Source organism: Crocuta crocuta, unplaced genomic scaffold (genome assembly GCF_008692635.1).
Source record: "Crocuta crocuta isolate KB4526 unplaced genomic scaffold, BGI_CrCroc_1.0 scaffold133, whole genome shotgun sequence".
Taxonomy (NCBI): domain Eukaryota; kingdom Metazoa; phylum Chordata; class Mammalia; order Carnivora; family Hyaenidae; genus Crocuta; species Crocuta crocuta.
In genome coordinates, this window is record NW_027529438.1 from 4,038,858 (window position 1) to 4,058,283 (window position 19,426).

General features: G+C 52.5%; 3 protein-coding genes across 7 annotated transcripts; 2 read left to right on the top strand and 1 right to left on the bottom strand.

The window, feature by feature from the left end:
* Positions 1-4,617: 4,617 nt before the first annotated feature.
* On the top strand, positions 4,618-9,556 carry NR1I3 (nuclear receptor subfamily 1 group I member 3). The gene is made up of 9 exons (XM_077760075.1): positions 4,618-4,761; positions 4,961-5,069; positions 5,560-5,698; positions 6,822-6,992; positions 7,223-7,362; positions 7,835-7,980; positions 8,076-8,192; positions 8,364-8,458; positions 9,299-9,556. The coding sequence occupies exons 1-9, from the start codon at positions 4,746-4,748 to the stop codon at positions 9,443-9,445; spliced, it is 1,080 nt and encodes a 359-aa protein (XP_077616201.1). The 5' UTR covers positions 4,618-4,745; the 3' UTR covers positions 9,446-9,556.
* Positions 9,557-9,660: 104 nt separating this feature from the next.
* TOMM40L (translocase of outer mitochondrial membrane 40 like) lies at positions 9,661-13,628 on the bottom strand. Of its 5 annotated transcripts, none has more exons than XM_077760073.1 (10): positions 13,535-13,626; positions 13,068-13,318; positions 12,728-12,795; positions 12,127-12,219; positions 11,733-11,834; positions 11,549-11,585; positions 11,181-11,303; positions 10,988-11,064; positions 10,676-10,778; positions 9,661-10,307 (listed from the first exon to the last, which is right to left on the bottom strand). In XM_077760073.1, exons 2-10 carry the CDS (start codon positions 13,180-13,182, stop codon positions 10,168-10,170), a joined length of 858 nt encoding a protein of 285 aa, XP_077616199.1. In that variant the 5' UTR covers positions 13,183-13,318; positions 13,535-13,626; the 3' UTR covers positions 9,661-10,167. The 5 variants fall into 5 exon arrangements, with proteins under 5 accessions (XP_077616199.1, XP_077616198.1, XP_077616197.1 ...); XM_077760072.1 differs by having other exon boundaries at positions 11,480-11,585; positions 13,535-13,625; XM_077760071.1 differs by having other exon boundaries at positions 11,549-11,834; positions 13,535-13,628.
* A 2,531-nt stretch (positions 13,629-16,159) lies between these two features.
* APOA2 (apolipoprotein A2) lies at positions 16,160-17,897 on the top strand. Its single transcript, XM_077759976.1, has 4 exons — positions 16,160-16,184; positions 16,341-16,416; positions 16,720-16,852; positions 17,665-17,897. The coding sequence occupies exons 2-4, from the start codon at positions 16,365-16,367 to the stop codon at positions 17,780-17,782; spliced, it is 303 nt and encodes a 100-aa protein (XP_077616102.1). The 5' UTR covers positions 16,160-16,184; positions 16,341-16,364; the 3' UTR covers positions 17,783-17,897.
* Positions 17,898-19,426: the final 1,529 nt, after the last annotated feature.

Here is a 19,426-nt window from a genome sequence, read left to right on the forward strand (position 1 = left end):
ATGGATGGATGGATGCGTTCAGGACTGTCATTTTGTTTCCTTTGGAATATATACCCAGAAATAGAATTGCTGGCTCATATGGTAGTTCTATTTTTAATTTTTTGAGGAACCTCCATACTGTTTTCCATAGGGGCTGTGAATTTACATTCCCACACACAAGGGTTCCCTTTTCTTCACATTCTTGACACCACTTGTTGTCTCTTGTCTTTCTTGATGATGGCCCTTCTGACAGGTGTGAGGTGATACCTCATTGTGGTTTAGATTTGCATTTCCCTATTGCTCAGTGATTCTGAGTGCCTTTTCATGTACCTGTTGACCATATAAATATCTTCTTTGATCTTTGGGAAAATGTCTTTTTGGATCCTTTGTTCATTTCTAATTGGATTATTTGGGATTTTTTTCTATCGAGTTTCTGAAATACTTTGGATATTAACCCCTTACTGGATGTGTTCTTTGCAAATGTTTTCTCCCATTGTGTAGGTTGCCTTTTCCTTTTAGTGATGGTTTCCTTTGCTGTGCAGAAGCTTTTTAGCTGGACATAGTCCTACTTGTTTATTTCTTATTTTGTCGCCTGTGCCTTAGGTATCATAGAAGCTCCATTTTAAGACCCACCAAAGTTGAGATGCCTCTGTGACACCCATATGAAGACATCTAACAAACTGGTGGGTGTACTGATCCTCATATAAGTTATTTAAACTCTCTGAGGCTTAGTTTTCTCTTCCATAAAATGGTGACATTATCTATCATGTAGAGTTAACGCTCACTAAGAATAAATTAACGGAGCAAGGAATGCCTATCCTATTATATATAATTTTTAGCACCCAATTTAGAGTTTGAGTCTTTCCTGTAAGATGTAGGAGTTCAATTTATTCGGGCACTCTCCATCATTAGATAATACATTTCTCAGTAATAGGGACCTTTTCTTTTGTCGGTCCCAATAAAGTGTCACCACAGAGTGGGCACTTAATAGCTTCCAGCTGTAGACGTGGATAGAGGCACAGTACACGGGGTCCTGTCATCTCCAGCCATCTCTTTCCCAGTGGGTGGCACTGCCATCCACGTAATCACTGGTGCTAGAAACCTGGAGTCATGCTGAAATCCTCTTCCTCTGGGCAGATATTCTAGTAGCCACCAAGTTCCAATGATTGCACCTCCATGTATTTCTCCAAATCCTCTCTTCCTCTACATCTTCCCACTGTCCTAACTCAGGTGTAATCTTCTCCCAGTTACAGGACAACAATAGCTGTCTTACTGGTCACTTGGCCTCAGGTCCTGCCCCCTCAAATCCATCTTCCGAACAGCCAGCAAAGAAAGATATTTACAATAAGATAGATCGATCCAGAATAGGTCTGCACATGTCATTTCGCAGATTCCCCTTTACAAGTTTTCTGATGGACTCGGGGCACGTGGGTGGCTCAGTCGGTGGAGCATCTGACACTTGATTATCTGTTGAGCTCAGGTCACCGTCACAGGGTCATGGGATTGAGCCCCTTGTCGGGCTCCACGCTGAGTGTGGAGCCTGCTAAGGTTCTTTCTCTCCCTCTGCCTCTCGCTCTCTCTCAAATAATTAATAAACACATACATAAATACATAAATAAATAATAAATAAATAAATAAAAGCTTTCTGATGGACTCAAGCTGCTTAGTCTGGGCGACAGGAGGTCCCCTGCAAACTGGCCCTGCCTAAATCCCAGCCTCCCAGCCCACCTTTCCAGAATTCTCTCCTCCCAATCCCAATCTGAAAGGTTAGGCTCCAGCAAGACAGACATATTTGTGGTTCAGCCACACCCACTTTTTTGTGTCTGGCTTCATGAATTTCTCAGGCTGCGCCTTCTGCATGAACTGCTTTTGTTTTCACGTAGCTCCTCGGTGCCCTTTCCCAATCAGCTCGGTTGTCACGTCTCCAGGAAAACTTTCCCACCCCCTCCTCTGCACCTTTTTGCCAAAGCGGATTAGGTGCCCCTCATCTGTGGTCCCATATGCTCTGTGCACAGCATCACCATTGATGTGACTATATTTCTTTATATCTGTGCGAGATCTTTCTGCCTCACAAGCACATGTAAATTCCATGAGGACAGAAGAACACTTCATTTATCTCTTCAAAATTAGTGAACATAGTAGGTTCTCAGTCAGTATCTGTTGATGAAGTGAATTCGTATGAATCCTCACAGTCAGAGTCAGGTGAAAATACCAACAGATGCATACACATAGGTGTGCCCAGCATCTCCCCAGAGCCGGATCGAAGCACCTGTGCTTTTGGGAACTCTCCTTATTTCACTATGTAAGAACTTGAACAATTCACCCCGGGGGCCACACAAGGCTCCGTCTCTTCTGTGTCTCTCCGTGTGTTTATGACTCTGACGTGCACTAGGGTTTCAAACTCACGTTTAGAGCAACATTAAGTGTAATTGAACACTTGGGGTGCCTGGGTGGCTTAGTCGGTTAAGCGTCCGACTTTCGCTTAGGTCATGATCTCGCGGTTCGTGGGTTTGAGCCCCGCGTCGGGCTCTGTGCTGACTGCCAGCTCAGAGCCTAGAGCCTGTTTCAGAGTCTATGACTCCCTCTCTCTCTGACCCTCCCCTGCTCACGCTGTCTCTCTCTCTCTCCTAGAAATAAATAAAAATATAAAAAAAAAGTGTAATTGAACGCTTAATTGAAGAAGACTTTACCAAAAAAAAAAAAAAAAAAAAAAAAAAAAAAAAAAAAAAAGAAGAAGAAGAAAAGAGAAAAAGGAAAATGCTTATTTCTAGTGGGAGAAGACCATACAAGTAAAGAAATAGCAAACACCCAGGGAAATCTGCAGTGAGAGGAACTTTCAGATTGGAAGACTCAGCTTTGGACTTCAACCCAGTGTGCACGTGATACCAGATTTATCCAAAATAGATGTAACCAGTATATTGTCCATCCCAAAAACATCCAGAAAGCTTTTGAAATCCTTCTTCTGTTCACAGATCTTGGGATTAAATGTATATATCCATAAATATGTGGATATACACATATTTATTCTTATATATGTATATGTGTGTGTGTATATATATATATGTATACATATATACAGTCTTCACACCTGCGAAAATATTCTCCAATGTTGATGGAGCACTAGACAACTCCAGTGAAGGCTCCTACTTGTGATTCTTTTTTATTTATTTATTTTTTACAAAGCAGTTTATTAAAGTAAAAAATATACTCAAGGCGGAGACTGGGCAGGTTCCCAGAGGTGGAACTGGCACCTACTTGTGATTCTTTTTTTTTTTTAATTTTTTATAATTTGTTTTTATTTATTTCTGAGAGAGAGAGACAGCATGAGCAGGGAGAGTCAGAGAGAAAGGGAGACACAGAATCAAAAACAGGCTCCAGGCTCTGAGCTAGCTGTCAGCACAGAGCCCAACGCGGGGCTCGAACCCATGAGCCATGAGATCATGACCTGAGCCGAAGTCGGACACTTAACCAACTGAGCCACCCAGGCACCCCTCTTACTTGTGATTCTTAAACTTATTAATTCGAAGTCCTTCATCTTGAGGCACCTGGTGGCTCAGTCGGTTAAACATCTGACTCTTGAGGTCAGCTTAGGTCCTCATCTCACACTCATGAGATGGAGCCCTATATCGGGCTCCGTGCTGAGCATGGAGCCTGCTTGGGATTCTCTCTCTCCCTATCCCTCCCTCTGCTCACATGCTCTCCCCCACCCCAAATAAATAAATAAACATTAAAAAAAAAAAAGTCCTCAATCTTGGCTCCAGACGGGACCAAGACCATAATTTGTAGGACCCACTAAAAAGCAGAAATCCAAATCCTCTTGTTCAAAAATCATTAAGAACTTCAAGACAGCAAGGGCAGAGCATTAAGCCAAACCCAAGGCTCCTCTGAGCCCAGGGTCTTGTGTGACCGCACAGGTCACATGCCCACGAAGCCAGCTCTGGTGCAAGAGTCCTCAAAACAATCCTAACTACTACCTCTAATTTGTTAGGGGCCACTCTGATTTGATTCTCAGCCCTCCCTAGTTAGGAAGCGTGGACCTCATTAGCTCTTTGCATACACTCTTAATTAGACCCCGGTCTCTTTGTTTTTAATTTTTTAAACATTTATTTACTTTTGAGAGACAGACAGAGCACGAGTGGGAGGGCAGAGAGAGAGGGAGACACAGAATCCGAAGCAGGCTCCAGGCTCTGAGCTGTCAGCACAGAGCCCGACATAGGGCTCAAATACACAGACCATGAGATCAAGTCGGACGCTCAACCAACTGAGCCACCCAGGTGCCCCAATCTCAGTTTCTTTTTAAGAACTTTCATTTGGGGAGCCCTGTGCAACAGTTATGCCTACTCTTTTACTCGGTCATACTACACGTGAAAGCTTGCTCTGTCTCTCCCTCTCCCTTCCCAGTTTGCAAGATCCACATTCAGAGGAGGCTTTCTGACCTAGCCTGAAGCTCAGTAGTAAGGAAGATCTCCATGGGTCTGATGAGAAGCAGCTTCCAGTGAATCATGAGTGTCCCTTCCTCCACCAGTGTCCCTCACATTTGCCAGCAACCTGCACCCTGGGCATGCTGGGAAAACCTCCCACCCAGGCCTTTGCCCTGGGTCCAGAGTCTGTGCCCTATCTAGGTAGTCGCTGGCAACAAGAGGCCACCCACAACAGAAGTTCCTTGTTTTCCAGGTATGGAGGGCCATCATCCCTAACTCCAAACACTCGCAGTACCTGAGACCAAGGAGCAGAGTGGAAGTTCAGGGAGAGGCGTCCCATACCAGATGCTGTGCCCTGCAGGTGACTAGCCTAAGAGTAGCAGGTAGGAAATCTTCTGGGGACCAGAGACTAAAAGCAACAAAGCACAGATAATGCAGAGGGGAGGGCCCAGGGCAGGGCAGGGAAGGGGCTCTATAGGAGGAGGAGAAGAGGAAGAAGGGGGTCAAGGGTACCTAGAGCTGACCTCTAACCCTTCCCACATCCACTCCAACATCTGAAGCCATGGCCAGTGGGGACGATGAGCCGAGGAACTGTGCGGTGTGCGGGGACCGAGCCACAGGCTACCATTTCCATGCCCTGACTTGTGAAGGCTGCAAGGGTTTCTTCAGGTGAGAGCCTCCTTCCCGGCAGAAACGACCTCCCAACCTACCCACCAGGAAGCCTTTAAGCCCCAGCGTGTGCCCGAGATTGTCCAGCTACAATCCTCCTGCATCCCTGAGCCTAACTATTCCGCGGCTCGCATGCTACATCTTGCCGACCTCAACACTGCGTAACTAGGTGATAAGATAATAGGGGGAAGGGCGCATGTTTGTCCTGTGGATACAACCCCTTAGCAAGTGCTGGTTCTGAACCACCTGCCAGGCACCACGTTAGTGTCGTGCCAGCCTCGGCTTTCCTACGTGATCCTGTTCCTCTATGGAAATGCTTGAGGTGTGATATACCCAACCCCCACCCCCCACCCCGAGGGACCCCTGGGCACAGCTCAGATTAGCCTACGTCACCATAGATCCTTTTAGACCATGTGATCTCTGACCCTCACATAGCCACCTGGTCATTGCCATCCCCGACCGACCTCCCAAGCGTCTCTGTCTCCCACAGACGAACCGCCACCAAGAGCACCGTTCTCACCTGCCCCTTTGCTGGAAGCTGTGAGGTCAACAAGGCCCAGAGACGCCACTGCCCAGCCTGCAGGTTGCAGAAGTGCCTAGATGCTGGCATGAAGAAGGACAGTGAGTTGGCCCCTACCAACACAAGCATCCATTGACCAGGTCTCTCTGCCTTGCCCTCGTTCCCACAGCATCGCCTCCACACAAGAGTAGGCTTCGAGAAACAAGTCAGATGATGTTGCTACTCTACTCAAAGTCCCAATGGCTCCTTGTCTCTCTTACAGTCCGTGATCTCATGGGCTAGCTCCCCAATAAAGCCTCCCAGACTCTCCCTCCTACTCTTTCGGCCTTGCTCGGTCCATCACAGCCACATTCACTCCACACAGTGCCACCCTCAAACACACTCCTCAGGACCTGGGCACTAGCACTTGACATTCCCTTCACCAGGAATCCTCTTCCCCTAGATATTCACATGGCTTGACTTTTCTCTTCTTTCTCTCATGTATAGATAGCCCCTGTCACTCCGTAGGTACTTGATAACTGTTAAAATAATCACTTGCTAAAAAAAAAAAAAAAAATCACTTGCTGTCACTTCCCTGTGCCAGGCAACTAAGCTATGCTCCCAACTGATAATATCGCCGGGGCTCGCAGACACCCATGTGCCCCGAGTTCGCTCAGCTAAAAAGTTACAGCCTCTGTATGCAAACTCTTCTGTCTGACGCCCCAGCCCATGCTTTTTCCATGACATCACACTATTCTTCCAAATGGAGCAGTGGACGGGAAACGGTGGCAATCAAAAAATCGTGGTTTGAACTCAAGCTCCATCACTTAAGTATTTTATGACCTTGGACCTGTCACTGGAATGTCAGCCCGTTTATGTCTCTGAAAAACATGGATAATAACACCTGCCCCGTCCACCCAGAGGGTTGTTGCATCCAGTGAGATTTAACTTCAGCACCCTTGAAATGATAGCGCTATGGAAACACAAGGTGATGTTTTAGGCGTCAAGAGCCCTCCCTCTTCACTGTTCGCCCAGAAGCCAAGTATCTCCCTTCACTGTGACCGCTTTACTCTCCACCCTTCCTTTTTCCGCTGTGGTGCTGTGTTCTGCTGCAGTGCCTCACAGGATGGGGAAAGTGGCCAGGAATCCCCTACCACCTGGAGCCTCTGGGAGCCAAGCCCTCCCGCCCCACATCCTTCATGGTGCGGGGTATCAGAGGGGTCCCAGAGAGAGGGGCTCTGGGCTGGTCTCAGTGGCTGTCCTCTGCCTCCCCCACCCACCCACCCNCAAAGCAGGCCCAGCGACGACGGGCCCAGCGAGCACCCATCCAGCTGAGTGACGAGCAGAAAGAGCTGGTCCGGACACTCCTGGGGGCCCACACCCGCCACGTGGGCACCATGTTCAACCAGTTTGTGCAGTTCAGGGTGAGCGCTGATAGGCTTTGGGCTGGAATGTGACCGAAAGGGGTGCCCTGGGGGGCTGACCTAAGGGAGGAAGGGGGCTGCGTCCCAGGCACCAATACAGAAGACAAGACTTCTCTAGAACCGCAGTGTAGACAGATGCCTCAGCCCAGAACCCTTCCAGGACGGGGCTGGAGAGGCCTAATGGAGATCCTTAGGAGCAGCGCTTCTCACTGAGGCTCTGATCTCTGCAGCCTCCAGCTCATCTGTTCGTCCACCACCAGCATTTGCCCATCTCGATCCCTGTACCGCCTCTGCTCACGCACTTCGCAGAGATCAACACTTTCATGGTGCAGCAAGTCATCAAGTTCACCAAGGATCTGCCCCTCTTCCGGTACATGACCTCCCCTTACCTTTCAGGAAGAAAACACTGCAGGAAATTACAATCGCCACACACACACCAAAGACAAACACGCAAGAGTCACTGGCCCCCTAACCCATCCTGCATCCTTTCCAATTCCCTGCTTTGTTTTTAAGTATCTCAATTAGAACTCGGACTCCTCTCCTTCTCTGTAGTTCAGGGTAGAGTCTAAAGTGCTCTCGGGGCATCTGGGTGGCTCAGTCAGCTAAGCGTCCGACTTCAGCTCAGGTCATGATCTCACGGTTCATGAGTTTGAGCCCCATGTCAGTCTCTGTGCTGACAGTTCAGAGCCCGGAGCCTGCTTCGGATTCTGTCTCCTTCTCTCTCTGCCTCTGCCCCCTACTCATGCTCTGGCTGTCTCTCTCTCTCTCTCTCTCAAAAATAAATGGGTATCAAAAAAACTTTTTTTAATAAATAAAGTGCTCTCATCTCCTGCCGCCTACAGGTCCCTGCCCATGGAGGACCAGATCTCCCTTCTCAAGGGAGCGGCTGTAGAGATCTGTCATATCGCACTCAACACCACTTTCTGTCTCCAAACACAAAACTTCCTCTGTGGGCCGCTCCGCTACACGATAGAAGATGGAGCCCATGGTGAGATGGTGCTAAGGCTGCAGAGGCACGTGTCCTTTGAGGTAAGGTGTGCGGCAAGGTGACCTGAAGGATCCTGAGCCTACTGTCTCCCACAGTGGGCTTCCAGGAACAGTTTTTAGAGTTGCTCTTTCGCTTCCATGGGACATTGAGGCGACTACAGCTTCAGGAGCCCGAGTATGTGCTCATGGCTGCCATGGCCCTCTTCTCTCCCGGTGAGCACCCCCAAAGCCCAGAAACTTTTTGCTCCTCCACCCCTGGCCAAACTCCCAGCCCTGCAAATCCACCCACAAGCCAGGCTTTGTCTTCAAACCCAGCCTGCACCCATTCGACGTTGTGGGCGCACGCCTGACCCGACCTGTCCTTCCCTGTCCCCCTTCTTACAGACAGGCCTGGGGTTACCCAGAGGGAGGAGATTGATCATCTGCAAGAGGTGACGGCGCTGACCCTGCACAGCTACATCGAAGGCCAACAGCCAAGGCCTGGGAATCNCCAGGGCAGGAAGGTGAGGGAAACACTGAGCTCTAGGAAAATGCTTCTCCTGTCCCTTCCCCTGGGAAACCAGGTCCCTCGGGGGCTCCAGTCCTTCCCTCATGCCTCATAGAGTTCTGGCATCCAAATTGCTCTTACTGCTGGTTTCATCCGATTTTTTTCCAGATTTTTTTTTTTATTCAGTAGAGACGCAAAGTGGTAGCTCACAGGCTCTGTGTAACAGCATTCCTGAGATTGATGACATCCCCCACCTCGCCCATCCAACTCTCCAGGCTAAAGCAGCCTGCCAAGACTCGTGCGCTCTCCTTCCTTGGCCCTCCCCTTCCTCTCCATTGGGCCCATTCCTTTAAGTTTTCATTCCCCGTGAAGTCATGGTCATTCAGTTTCATGGCCCAAAGCGGCCCCCTGGCCCAAAAGTCCATGATCTATTCAGGCTCTGAGGTATACTCCACTTGTTCTCGTATGTTCCTCAGTAAGCCAGTTTGGCCAGAAGAGGGATGCTTTATACCATAGGACACACCCACCTTCTAGAACCTGCTCTAGAAGACCCGATCCACAGATTCCACACCGTTGAAGTTCTGGCCACGTCTGGGGCTTTCTTCACACGTGGCCCTCAGACCTCTGGGTTCAAGAAATATGGCATGGTGAGAGAAGAAAGTGTCAGGGGGCTCCCCTGGGGGACCTTTGGAATTCTGGATAAATCTGTCCTGCCAGACCATGGTTTTCTCTAGCGGTCAGACCTGGCTTCGCTGAGAGACAGTGCAGGGGCTCGGGGCCTCAGGGCAAGACTCTCAGCCACCTTCCTTTCCTCGTCTTTCCCTGGTGACCCCACCGTCTCCCCCAAAGGTTTCTGTATGCAAAGCTACTGGGACTGCTGGCCGAGCTCCGGAGCATTAACAACGCATTTGGGTACCAAATCCAGCACATCCAGGGACTGCTGTCCATGATGCCACTGCTCCAGGAGATCTGCAGCTGAGGCCCCAGCCCATCTGGACACACGGGACTGGAGAGGGGGAAACGCCGGGGCCAGAGGTTGGGGCCAGTAGAAAGGGAGCCCAGTGGCTGCAATGAAAGACCAAAGCAATAACTGCCTCTTCATGCAGTCTCGGGGGCAGTGGGGGATGACCACGGGGACAAAGTTGGTCTCTGGAAGCACAGAAGATGAGGAAGGAGGAAGCCTCAGGGCGAAGAGGTAAAAGAAGCTCCTTCCGGGACTTGAGGGGGGCCCACTTTCCGAGGTCACAGAGTTAGCCCTTCAGCCCTTCTTTCCCAGCCCCGGGAGACTCTGGGATGGAAAACAGGGTGGGGAGCTAATCCCATGCAGACTTTTCTGCTCTGAAGAGGAAGAAGCTAGGAGCTTTCATCGACAGGGGGATGTAGAAGGAGGGGGGAGGGGAGGGGAGGGGAGAGAAGTCAGCCAGACATTCCCCTTCGTCCTCCTCCCTGGGTCCAGAGCCACGAGAGCACAGGAAGGGGACACCAGGGCTGGTGGCAGAGGGAGGAGCCTCACACCACCGCCTCAGCAGCTGCCCCTGCGGCAGCCCCAGTTCTGAGGAGGGCGCGGTCCTGTCGCCCACTCTGCTCCTGGGACCTAGAGGTCACCTAGCCGGGTGGGCTCTGGGGAGGGGCCAGGTCTCTGGCCCCAGGGCACCTGACTCAGAGCCTCCAGCTTTGCCGGGCGCTGGCCCTGGGTCAACCTCAGCCCACAGTGATGCTGAAGCCACAATGGAATCTGTTGCGCCAGTGGTTGAGGAAGGCTCCCAGGGCTAGGGTGACAGGCAAGGGGGGCATCTTCTTCTCCAGCACAGCACCCACACACCAGTTACTGTCCACCAAGCCTGTGGGGGAACGGAATGTAGACCGCGTTATTTTTTTTTAATTTTTCTTAGTGTTTATTTTTGAGAGAGAGAGAGAGAGAGAGAGAAAGAGAGAGGGGGAGGGGCAAAGAGAGAGGGAGACACAGAATCGGAAGCAGGCTCCAGGCTCTGAGCTGTCAGCACAGAGCCCGATGCGGGATTCGAACTCAAGAACCCCGAGATCACGGCCTGAGCCGAAGTCGGATGCTTCACCGACTGAGCCCCCCAGGCGCCCCTGGACGGGGTTATTTAACAGGCTTGCAGAAAGGGGCAGAAGCAAGGCGGACCTTCCCTCCCTCGGTGCCCCCAAGCCCCCCAGCACCTGCGAATGCCGTCCAAATAACCCTCACCTCTAAACACCATATTGGCCTGGGGCAGAGTCAGGTGGTAACCAAAGGAGAAGGTTGTGTCTTGTAGCCTTGTGTTTGCCTCAAATTCCACTCCGACCTGAACCTGAGCAGCAGGGCAAGGGTGGGAGAAGGATCTGTCTCAGTGAGGCCTCCAGGAGCCCCGACAAGGGACCCGCAGGAGGAAGGCTCACAGGGACACGTCTGCAGTGTGAGTAGGAAGAACAGCAGGCCCGTAGGGCCTGTGGTGCTCTGGAGGGGTCAAAGTTCACGACTGACTTGCTGGGGGCGGGGAAACGGGGTTGGTGATCTCACCTGTTCGTTGGCCCTGTGGTAATAACTTGCATGGGCCCCACCTGATCCCACATTCAATGTGGCCACCCAGTGCAAGGCTGTCAAAACCAAAGGAGAGGAGACGAGGAGCGTTACTGTAGCCGGACGCAGGCCCGGAGCCCTCGCCAAGGTCAGGCTTTCCCCGCCCCGGCGCTGTCCCCCCCTCACCCCATACCCGAGTACTTCCCAGCCAGTGTCAAGATGGCGCCCTCTTCGCCTGGCCGCCGGTGATACACTAGCTCTCCTCCCAGCACCAGCCGGTGGGTGAGGCTCTGCAGAAAGTGAGCGACCACGATCACTGAGGGGTAGCAGAGAGACACGGAATCAGTCACAGGGACCACACCCAGGCCTGCTCCGCCGCCCCAGCCCGCCCGAGAACCTTCTAGCCCCTGAACTGTACAGACGATGGGCAGGCAGAGCCAACATTAGCAAGTGAGCAGCCCGGATAAAAAGGACCCTGTCCCAGTTCCTCACCCGATTCCCCAATCAGGTCAGGATTCCCTAGGGTCAGAGTAGCTGTGTAGTCATCTCCCCGATACTCGCCATCAAACTGCCACGTCAGGAACTTGGCCTGCTGCGTCTGGAGCAGGGAGAACACGGAGTGAGACCTTCCTCCTGCTTTACGATCGCTATCGCCTCTGCTCCTCTCCCTGGAGCCCCCAGAGCACGACACCCGTGGAGGAGAAGGGGGACCGCTCCAGCGGATGGAGGCGGGGCCACGGGTCACCTGGAAGACCGCCTTGGCTCGGAGCCGCTCTGCCAGGAGGAGCAGGAGCTGGGCGTTGAGGCTGCCACTGCTGTCCACGTCGCCCACCACAGTGGGGAACACCTGTTGAAGAGCGTGCACAGTCAGACCGAGCTGGGGGGGCGCGCGGACCGCTCCTCTTCCGTCCAACCAGCTAGGATTTCTTTAACAGTACCCAGCGCCCCCTAGTGGAGCCACAGAGACAGACTCCTGCTCGTCGCACAAACGATTCCTCCCTCCCTCCCATTCAGAGGAAAGGCAGAGAGGCAGGTGCCCTGAACACTCTTCCCCACAACACACACATTTCCTCCTCCTCTAGACCCGAATCCCGCAGGTGGGCTTTCAGGGAGATGACCCAGGTGTGAGGAGTCCTCACCTCGGTGGGGCTAAGTTGCCAGTCCCCTGCATAGGCCGCGTGGAGGTGATAGCCTGGCAAGCCCAGGGCACTCATATGCACGGTGTGAGCCACCTGAGGGGAGAGAAGTCGATGGAGGGAAGCAGTCCTGACAATTTCAAGCCCCCAGGCTTCTCCCCAGCCAGAAGGGCTTTTAAGAATCCCAAAGACTCCGGGGCGCCTGGGTGGCTTAGTCGGTTAAGCGTCCGACTTTCGCTTAGGTCATGATCTCGCGGTTCGTGGGTTCGAGCCCCGCGTCGGGCTCTGTGCTGACTGTCAGCTCAGAGCCTGGAGCCTGTTTCAGTCTGTGACTCCCTCTCTCTCTGACCCTCCCCTGCTCACGCTGTCTCTCTCTCTCTCTCTCCTAGAAATAAATTTTAAAAAAAGAATCCCAAAGACTCCAACATACCCATCACCAGACTGAAAGCAACAAGTCCCACAGGCAAGGGAAGTAGGGAGAGCCCCACATCCTCCCTCATCTGTCCCGTATAGCCTGGTGAAGCCTTGGGTACAAAGGCAAGGGGGAGAGGGTGCAGGGATGGGCAGGGAGGAATAGTAAGGAGGGCCAGAGAAGTGGGAGCACCTGGAAATGGCTGCTCAGAACCTTGTTGACAACGAGCTTCACTCCCTCCATCTGTGCTGGGAACACATCTGAAGGGGGTGGAGGGGAGGGAAAGGGGAGGAATAAGCACAGACAAGGAACCCCTACCCCAGGAAGTCAGTCTCCCCTTTCAATCCCATAGGAAGCACTTTGGAGGAACTGACCTCCTTTCCACGAAATGTTCAGGCACCGGATCCTCCCAGAGGCTGGATGCCCCAGCTGGGATCTCCCTTTTCCTGCTCCCGTCACTGGACGCCCAGCGTTCAGGACCCTCCCCTGCTCTGCCCCTTCAACGTGAGACACCCAAATGCCAAGTTCTCACCTTTGCATAGCCGGTGCAGTTCATCGAAGCTCCCAGGGTTGGGCAGAGGTTCCTCTCGCCGGGGGCTCCGGCGGGGCAAAGCCCCCATCGGTGCCAGGCCCAGTGTGTTCCCCATTTCAGTCCAGAGGACAGGGGAGGGGCCGGGGTTAGCCTGAGAAAGGACGCTATTGCTCCCTCTACCCCCCACGGGCCCCACCCCCCATCATCCGACTCCCCAGTCCCAGAAACTTCCACATGGTCCGACGCTAGACCTGGAACAGGAAGAGTGGGGAGAGGGCACCGGTGGGGAGACTGAACCCCAGACACACTCCCGTCCCATCTTTGATCCTTCAACCCCACCTGTCACCCCCTCCCCTCCCCCATTCTCTAACCCGAGCTCCCACAGAGACCTCACCCAGCTTCCCAGGCTTTCCGCTCTTCATTCCTAGGCCCCAAGGCGAGGCTTGCAATGAAGCAATAGTTCTTACCGTCTCAGACTATCATGCTGCCCCTTTTCCCCCGGCACACCCCGGTCATCTTGATGGGGCAGCCATCTTGAGTGATGGCAGAACTGCGGCTTCACGCTGCATTCCCAGCGTAGTCATCCGCGCCATCTTGGAATCGGGCAAAAAAAAGACAGCAAAGATCCGACCCTCCCTTGGATGGGCCCCGCCCCATCGGTAAAATAAAGCGGCCTCCCTCTCCCAGGGGCCAATGGGAGAGGAGGAAGCAAAGGAGTGGCAGACTCAGGTCCAGAGAGCTCTGACCCAGGCGCTGCAGAGGGGGCGGGACTGGATTGGTAGCCCCTCAGACTTACTCAAGTGGATGGCCCTAGATCGCCCGGCCTCTACAAGGTCGGGAAAAAGCTGTGAACGTACAAGACACTAGAGGGAGCATCTTGGAACTTGGGCCACTTGACACCGAACAGCCTGGTCACCCGTTTTGTGAAGGGCGGCAGACGGAATGGTTGTGAAGGCTTCATTCGGACCCTGGTTCATATGGCTCCTGGGTGCCCCCACCTTGAACCCCTAGGGTCTCCTCACAGCCCTCCCCAGTTCAGCACAGTACCCAGTGTCCCTCCAGATGAGTACTACTTGCGAGTACAGCTCTCCCTAGGACATGGCCCCACACCTGGAGGTCTACACTTCAAAGTTCACCTTCTAGGTCTCTTGGTGGAAGGGAAATGGGTGGGAGGTGCGGTAGAAGGAGCTGGGGCTGCAGCCTTAGGACTAACGAAACTATTCCCTGAGTTAGGCGTCCGACTTGGGCTCAGGTCACGATCCCACAGTTGGTGAGTTCGAGGCCCCCGTAGAGCTTTGTGCTGACAGCTCCGAGCCTGGAGCCTGCTTCAGATTCTGTGTCTCCCTCTCTCTCCGGCCCTCCCCCGCTCTCATTCTCTCTCTCTCTCTCTTTCAAAAAACAAATAAAACTGGGTTTTTTTTTTTGTTTATATTTATTTTATTTTTGAGAGACAGAGTGAGACAGAGTGTGAGGGGAGGAGAGGAGACACAGAATCAGAAACAAGCTCCAGGCTCTGAGCAAACGCTCAGCACAGAGCCTGATGCGGGGCTCGAACCCACAAGCCATGAGATCATGACCTGAGCCGAAGTCGGACACTCAACCAACTGAGCCACCCAGGCGCCCAGAAAAACATTTAAAAATTAAAGAAAAAACAAAAAAAAACTATTCCCTGAAACAGCTGCTTCAGGTTTGGGCTAATCCTCCCCCCATTGCCCAGGTATAGTTGACAAATAAAATCTAGGAATATGGGCTCTTGGTCCCCAAATGCACTCCACTCCACAGGCAGGGACAGTCCACGGGGCGCTCTTCAAGTACTAAGCACTCCACAGAGGAATAATTGAAGATGGAGTAAGAGTTTGGGGCCCCTGGTCGCTTCCCCCACTAGCCCTCACATCTCCATCCCCTCCTCTCTAGAATGTGCTATGTACACTTTGAGGGTAAAAGGGTAAAAGATACAAATGCTTCTGATATCTATTTAGCTGATGTCACGCAAATACCTTGGGCTTGGAGAATGGACCTCTGTCCTCCCTCACAGTCAGGGCTGGCACAGGGCTGGGGCCTCGGTCAGAGGGATGCTGTGGTCTCTGCTGACTCATACTGGCTGACCACCACTTTAGAATGACCAGGGAACCTCAACCTTTACCCTTGGTAGAGGACTCGCGTTCACTTCCTTTCTTGCCAGAGCCCGCCAATTGGGAAGGGGAAGGCAGAGGCGACTTTCTGAATTTGTTTTCTTGGGGGTAGGGTGTCCTCATTTATCAGTGCTCAGGAGGGTCATTCCGGGCTCTCCTGTTTTCTCCCCCATCTCATTACACATTAACCAAACAGGGGAAAGATGTAATCTTACCTGCTCTCTGGCCCTAACCAGGATTCTCATAATCCTCTTTCCCCTCACCCTATTACCTGATTTCTACTCCTTTCTCCTTTCTTCTGTTCCCAATACCTGTCTGCCAAGTTACAGTGAAGAGGGTGAAGCTGGGGAGATAAAATCTACCCACAATGGGACAACGTTACCAACGAGCTGAGGGCTTGATACATCAGGGCTTCCCAGAGGAAAACTAGGAATTTTTCTAGCTTCCTGCAGTATTTTTTTTTAATGTTTATTTTTGAAAGAGAGACACAGAGCACAAGTGAGGGAGGGTCAGAGAGAGATGGAGACACGGAATCTGAAGCAGGCTCTAGGCTCTGAGTTGTCAGCATAGAGCCCGACACGGGACTCGAACCACAAGCCACAAGATCAAGACCTGAGCCAAAGTCGGGCACCCACCCAACCGAGCCATCCAGGCACCCCCCTGCAGCATTCTGGTCCAAAGACTGCCAGCCCCAGACCCCAAAAGAGTGAATGTTGAATCAGCCCGAAGTACATCCCCTTGGCCTCACTAAGGCCGGCCTCCCCACCCCCCACCTCATCACCACGAGTCCCCTGCGTGTGCTTGTCCTCTCCTCCCCCATTTCTCTGACTTGTTTACTCCAACATGGCCCCTGCCCCATGGGGCCCTTCCATAGTCCTTATCACCTGACAGGGGAGGGGTGGGAGGAGGGTGGAAGCAGAAATATATATAACCCCTGTCTCCCCAGTCAGCAGACACAGACAGCAGGGATACACACGCTGACTAGGTAGGGTAAGGGAGCGAGCGGTGTGGCGGGGGTCCAAAGACCAGGTTTTAGTTGTGGGAAGGGAGGGAACCAGGTTGGAGTGGGTACCTAGATAGGGGTCTCTGGGGAGGGGCTGAAGCCGAATGAAACTTTCGTTTCACTCCCAACTGTTTCCAGGCCACCTTCCCCACTGTCTCCACCATGAAGCTGCTTGCAATGACTGTGCTGCTCCTGACCATCTGTAGCCTTGAAGGTGGGTGTGGTATGGAGAGGGGTCCCAAGAAGGAGAAGGTGCTGAGCATCCTAGCCACCCATCTGTCTGCGCTCGTGTGCCCAGCTCTAGCAACCAGAGAGCTCTAAAGATAGATGGGTCCCCCTCTAAAGCTCCTGGTGCTGGGTGCCTGTTTGGGGAGGGGCGTGCGAGCTGAGGCTGGCTGCTGACAGAGGTATAGCTGGAGGCCTAGACTCATTGTTGGGTATCCAGCTAAGAAGATCTGTGTGTGTGTGTGTGTGTGTGTGTGTGTGTGTGTGTGTGTGTGTTTCCACGGATGTGCAGGGGCTTTGGTGCGGAGACAGGCGGAGGAGCAGAGTCTGCAGAGACTGGTCGCTCAGTACTTCCAGACGGTGACCGACTATGGCAAGGACTTGGTGGAGAAGGCCAAGGGCCCAGAGCTCCAGGCCCAGGCAAAGTAAGTTTCAGTGAAAGGGGCTCAGGGGGCACCTGGCCGAATCAGTCAGTGGAGTGTGCAACTCTTGGTCTCTGGACTGTGAGTTCAGGCCCCACAATGGGTGTAGAGATTGCTTAAAAATAAAATCTTAAGAAGGAAAGAAAAGAGGAAAGGAAAGGAAAGGAAAGGAAAGGAAAGGAAAGGAAAGGAAAGGAAGGGAAGGGAAGGGAAAGGAAGGGAAAGGAAGGGAAAGGAAGGGCAAGGAGAGGAAGGGAAAGGAGGGGAGAGGAGGGGAAAGGAGGGGAAAGGAGGGGAAAGGAGGGGAAAGGAGGGGAAAGGAGGGGAAAGGAAGGGAAAGGAGAGGAAAGGAGAGGAAAGGAAAGGAAAGGAGAGGAAAGGAGAGGAAAGGAAAGGAAAGGAAAGGAAAGGAAAGGAAAGGAAAAAGAAAAGAAGAAGAAAAGAAAGAGATTCAGGAACCAGGGAGCTATAGAGAGAAAGAAGGGAAGATGAAAAGTTGCAAAGAAGACTGAGCTCAAGGGTGGGGGTTAGGGAAGAGGAGGTTTAGGTCGACAGAAAAATTTCTTCACCACGGATCCCATGGATCTCACGGACAGATGGGGCCAGGGGGAGCCAGGCTTTGAATTTTGATCTCTAGGGTCTGTTCCTCTGCCCAGCGAAGGGCTTGTCTCTCCTCCTAGGAGTGTGGCGGTCACGACAGGATGGACCAGGCACTAAAGTCTGGGGAGCTGGGTCTTGCCTCCCACCACCACCACCACGGCCCCTGCCGGCGCCTCGGGTCTCTCACACTGACCTCTAATCCTCTGAATACACAGGGCTTACTTCGAGAAGACACAGGAGCAGCTCACGCCCCTGGTCAAGAAGGCTGGAACGGATCTGATTAACTTCTTGAGCAATTTCATGGACCTCAAAACACAGCCTGCCACCCAATGAGGCGTCCAGACCATTGTCCTCCATTCCCAACTGGGCCCTGGAACAGCCACTGGCCAGGCCTAGAGCCCTCTCCCAACCCACCCCTTGTTTTCTACAATAAATATCGAAGGAGTCAGTTGTGAGCCTGGTGCTTTGGGAGACCGGGAGAAGTCGGGGAATCGGTGAGGGGAGACCAGAGAGATCTGCTCCCACTGGGAGAAGGGTTCGGTGAGAGGAGCGGAGGGAGAACTAAAGAGACAAATGACGGAGACCATGGGGGGCACGGTGTCTGGGGTTCTTCTCCATGCCCGACGCCATCTGCCCACAAGCCTGGGAACTACTTTGCAGCAGAGACAAGAGTCTCTGCATTGCACAAGGGACAGTGAAAGGCAGGAAAGATTCACAAACTGAGTCCCGAGCCTCCTCGAGGTCACAGGAAAGGAGGGCACTGCCCCCCTGCCCCCGCCAGAACTTCCTCTTGATCATTTTACGAAGAAGAGACAGCTTCCCAAAAATGAACCCAGAGGCGTCACCCAAGACCTTCCCTTCTCTTCTGAGCCAGGGGAATATTCCCACAGGGAAGACTCAGATTCACTCCTCTTCCCCGCAAAGGCTCACATCCTTCCGTTGAAAATCTCTCACCTGACCCCCCGTCTGGGGAACAGCCATTCCAAACCTCTCTCCCACTATCATCTGGGTGCCATTCACAGAACTGGCCAGGTAGCCAGAACTGAAACTCGTAGATGTGATAGCCGGCTAAGGTTTCCTGGATTAAATCAAAATGGAATGCAAATCAGGCTGGGCTGGCGTGGGAGACTCACAGCACCAAAATGCAGGGTGATGAAAAGTACGCATGTTCCAACAAAACTTTATTCGTACTTTACGTTTAAAACAGTCACCTTCGGGCCACGGCTCATTTTGTGTATCTCATCTGAGGTTACTTTCCCCAGACACCAGTGATGGTTCCGATTTCTTCTGTGGATTGATCAGCCTTTTCAGTCTGGCCTTCAAGGCCCCCACCACTCATGATCATTTTCCTCCCTTTCCCTTCCCAGCTTCTATTCTTCTCTCATGTGGCAAAAATGCGCGGGGACAAAGAGATCTCAGTCTGTCACTTGCAAGAGGACCTTGGACAGGTTAATTAACTTCAAAGAGCCTGAATTCCCTCCCAGGGTTGCTGAGCAGATCAAATAGTGCAAGCAAACTGGGAAACACATTGCGTAGTGTGAGTCACTAGGCAAAGTCTTCCCCAGCAAGGGGATTGCCAGGGGTGGGCCTGGGGACTCAAGACCCATTCTGACAGGGCTTCTGGGTTGCAGATAGGACTGGCAGCATCTGACAGGATTCAGATACCACAGGAAATCCTGCCTCCTGGCAGAGCTACAAAAAGGAAGGGCACTGACAAGGGTCACTCCTTAGCCATCCACCTACATACATGCTCAGAGGAGCTGACCTTCCTCCATCTAGACCCAATTGGTTCCCCTTTGCTTCACCCACCCCCCACCCCTACCTGGCCCTCTTAAGGTCCCTCCTGCCCCAGATGCACTGAAAACCTGCTGTTCCCATAAACCTTCCAAGGCTTCATCACATCGTGATTCTGCATGTTTGGTTTTGGCTTTTCAGCTGAGCTAACGCCCGTGCGCGTGTGCACCGTGAGCTCGCCTC

What these genes read in the sequence shown, in the direction of transcription:
- TOMM40L (XM_077760070.1), bottom strand. Translation starts at nt 13,182, where the DNA reads ATGGGGAACACACTGGGCCTGGCACCGATGGGGGCTTTGCCCCGCCGG. An exon ending in TTCTGAGCAGCCATTTCCAG is followed by an intron (nt 12,220 to 12,727) that starts GTGCTCCCACTT and finishes CTCTCCCCTCAG; the next exon opens with GTGGCTCACACCGTGCATAT. An exon ending in GGCCAATATGGTGTTTAGAG is followed by an intron (nt 10,308 to 10,675) that starts GTGAGGGTTATT and finishes GTTCCCCCACAG; the next exon opens with GCTTGGTGGACAGTAACTGG.
- APOA2 (XM_077759976.1), top strand. Translation starts at nt 16,365, where the DNA reads ATGAAGCTGCTTGCAATGACTGTGCTGCTCCTGACCATCTGTAGCCTT. An exon ending in GACCATCTGTAGCCTTGAAG is followed by an intron (nt 16,417 to 16,719) that starts GTGGGTGTGGTA and finishes ACGGATGTGCAG; the next exon opens with GGGCTTTGGTGCGGAGACAG. An exon ending in GAGCTCCAGGCCCAGGCAAA is followed by an intron (nt 16,853 to 17,664) that starts GTAAGTTTCAGT and finishes CTGAATACACAG; the next exon opens with GGCTTACTTCGAGAAGACAC.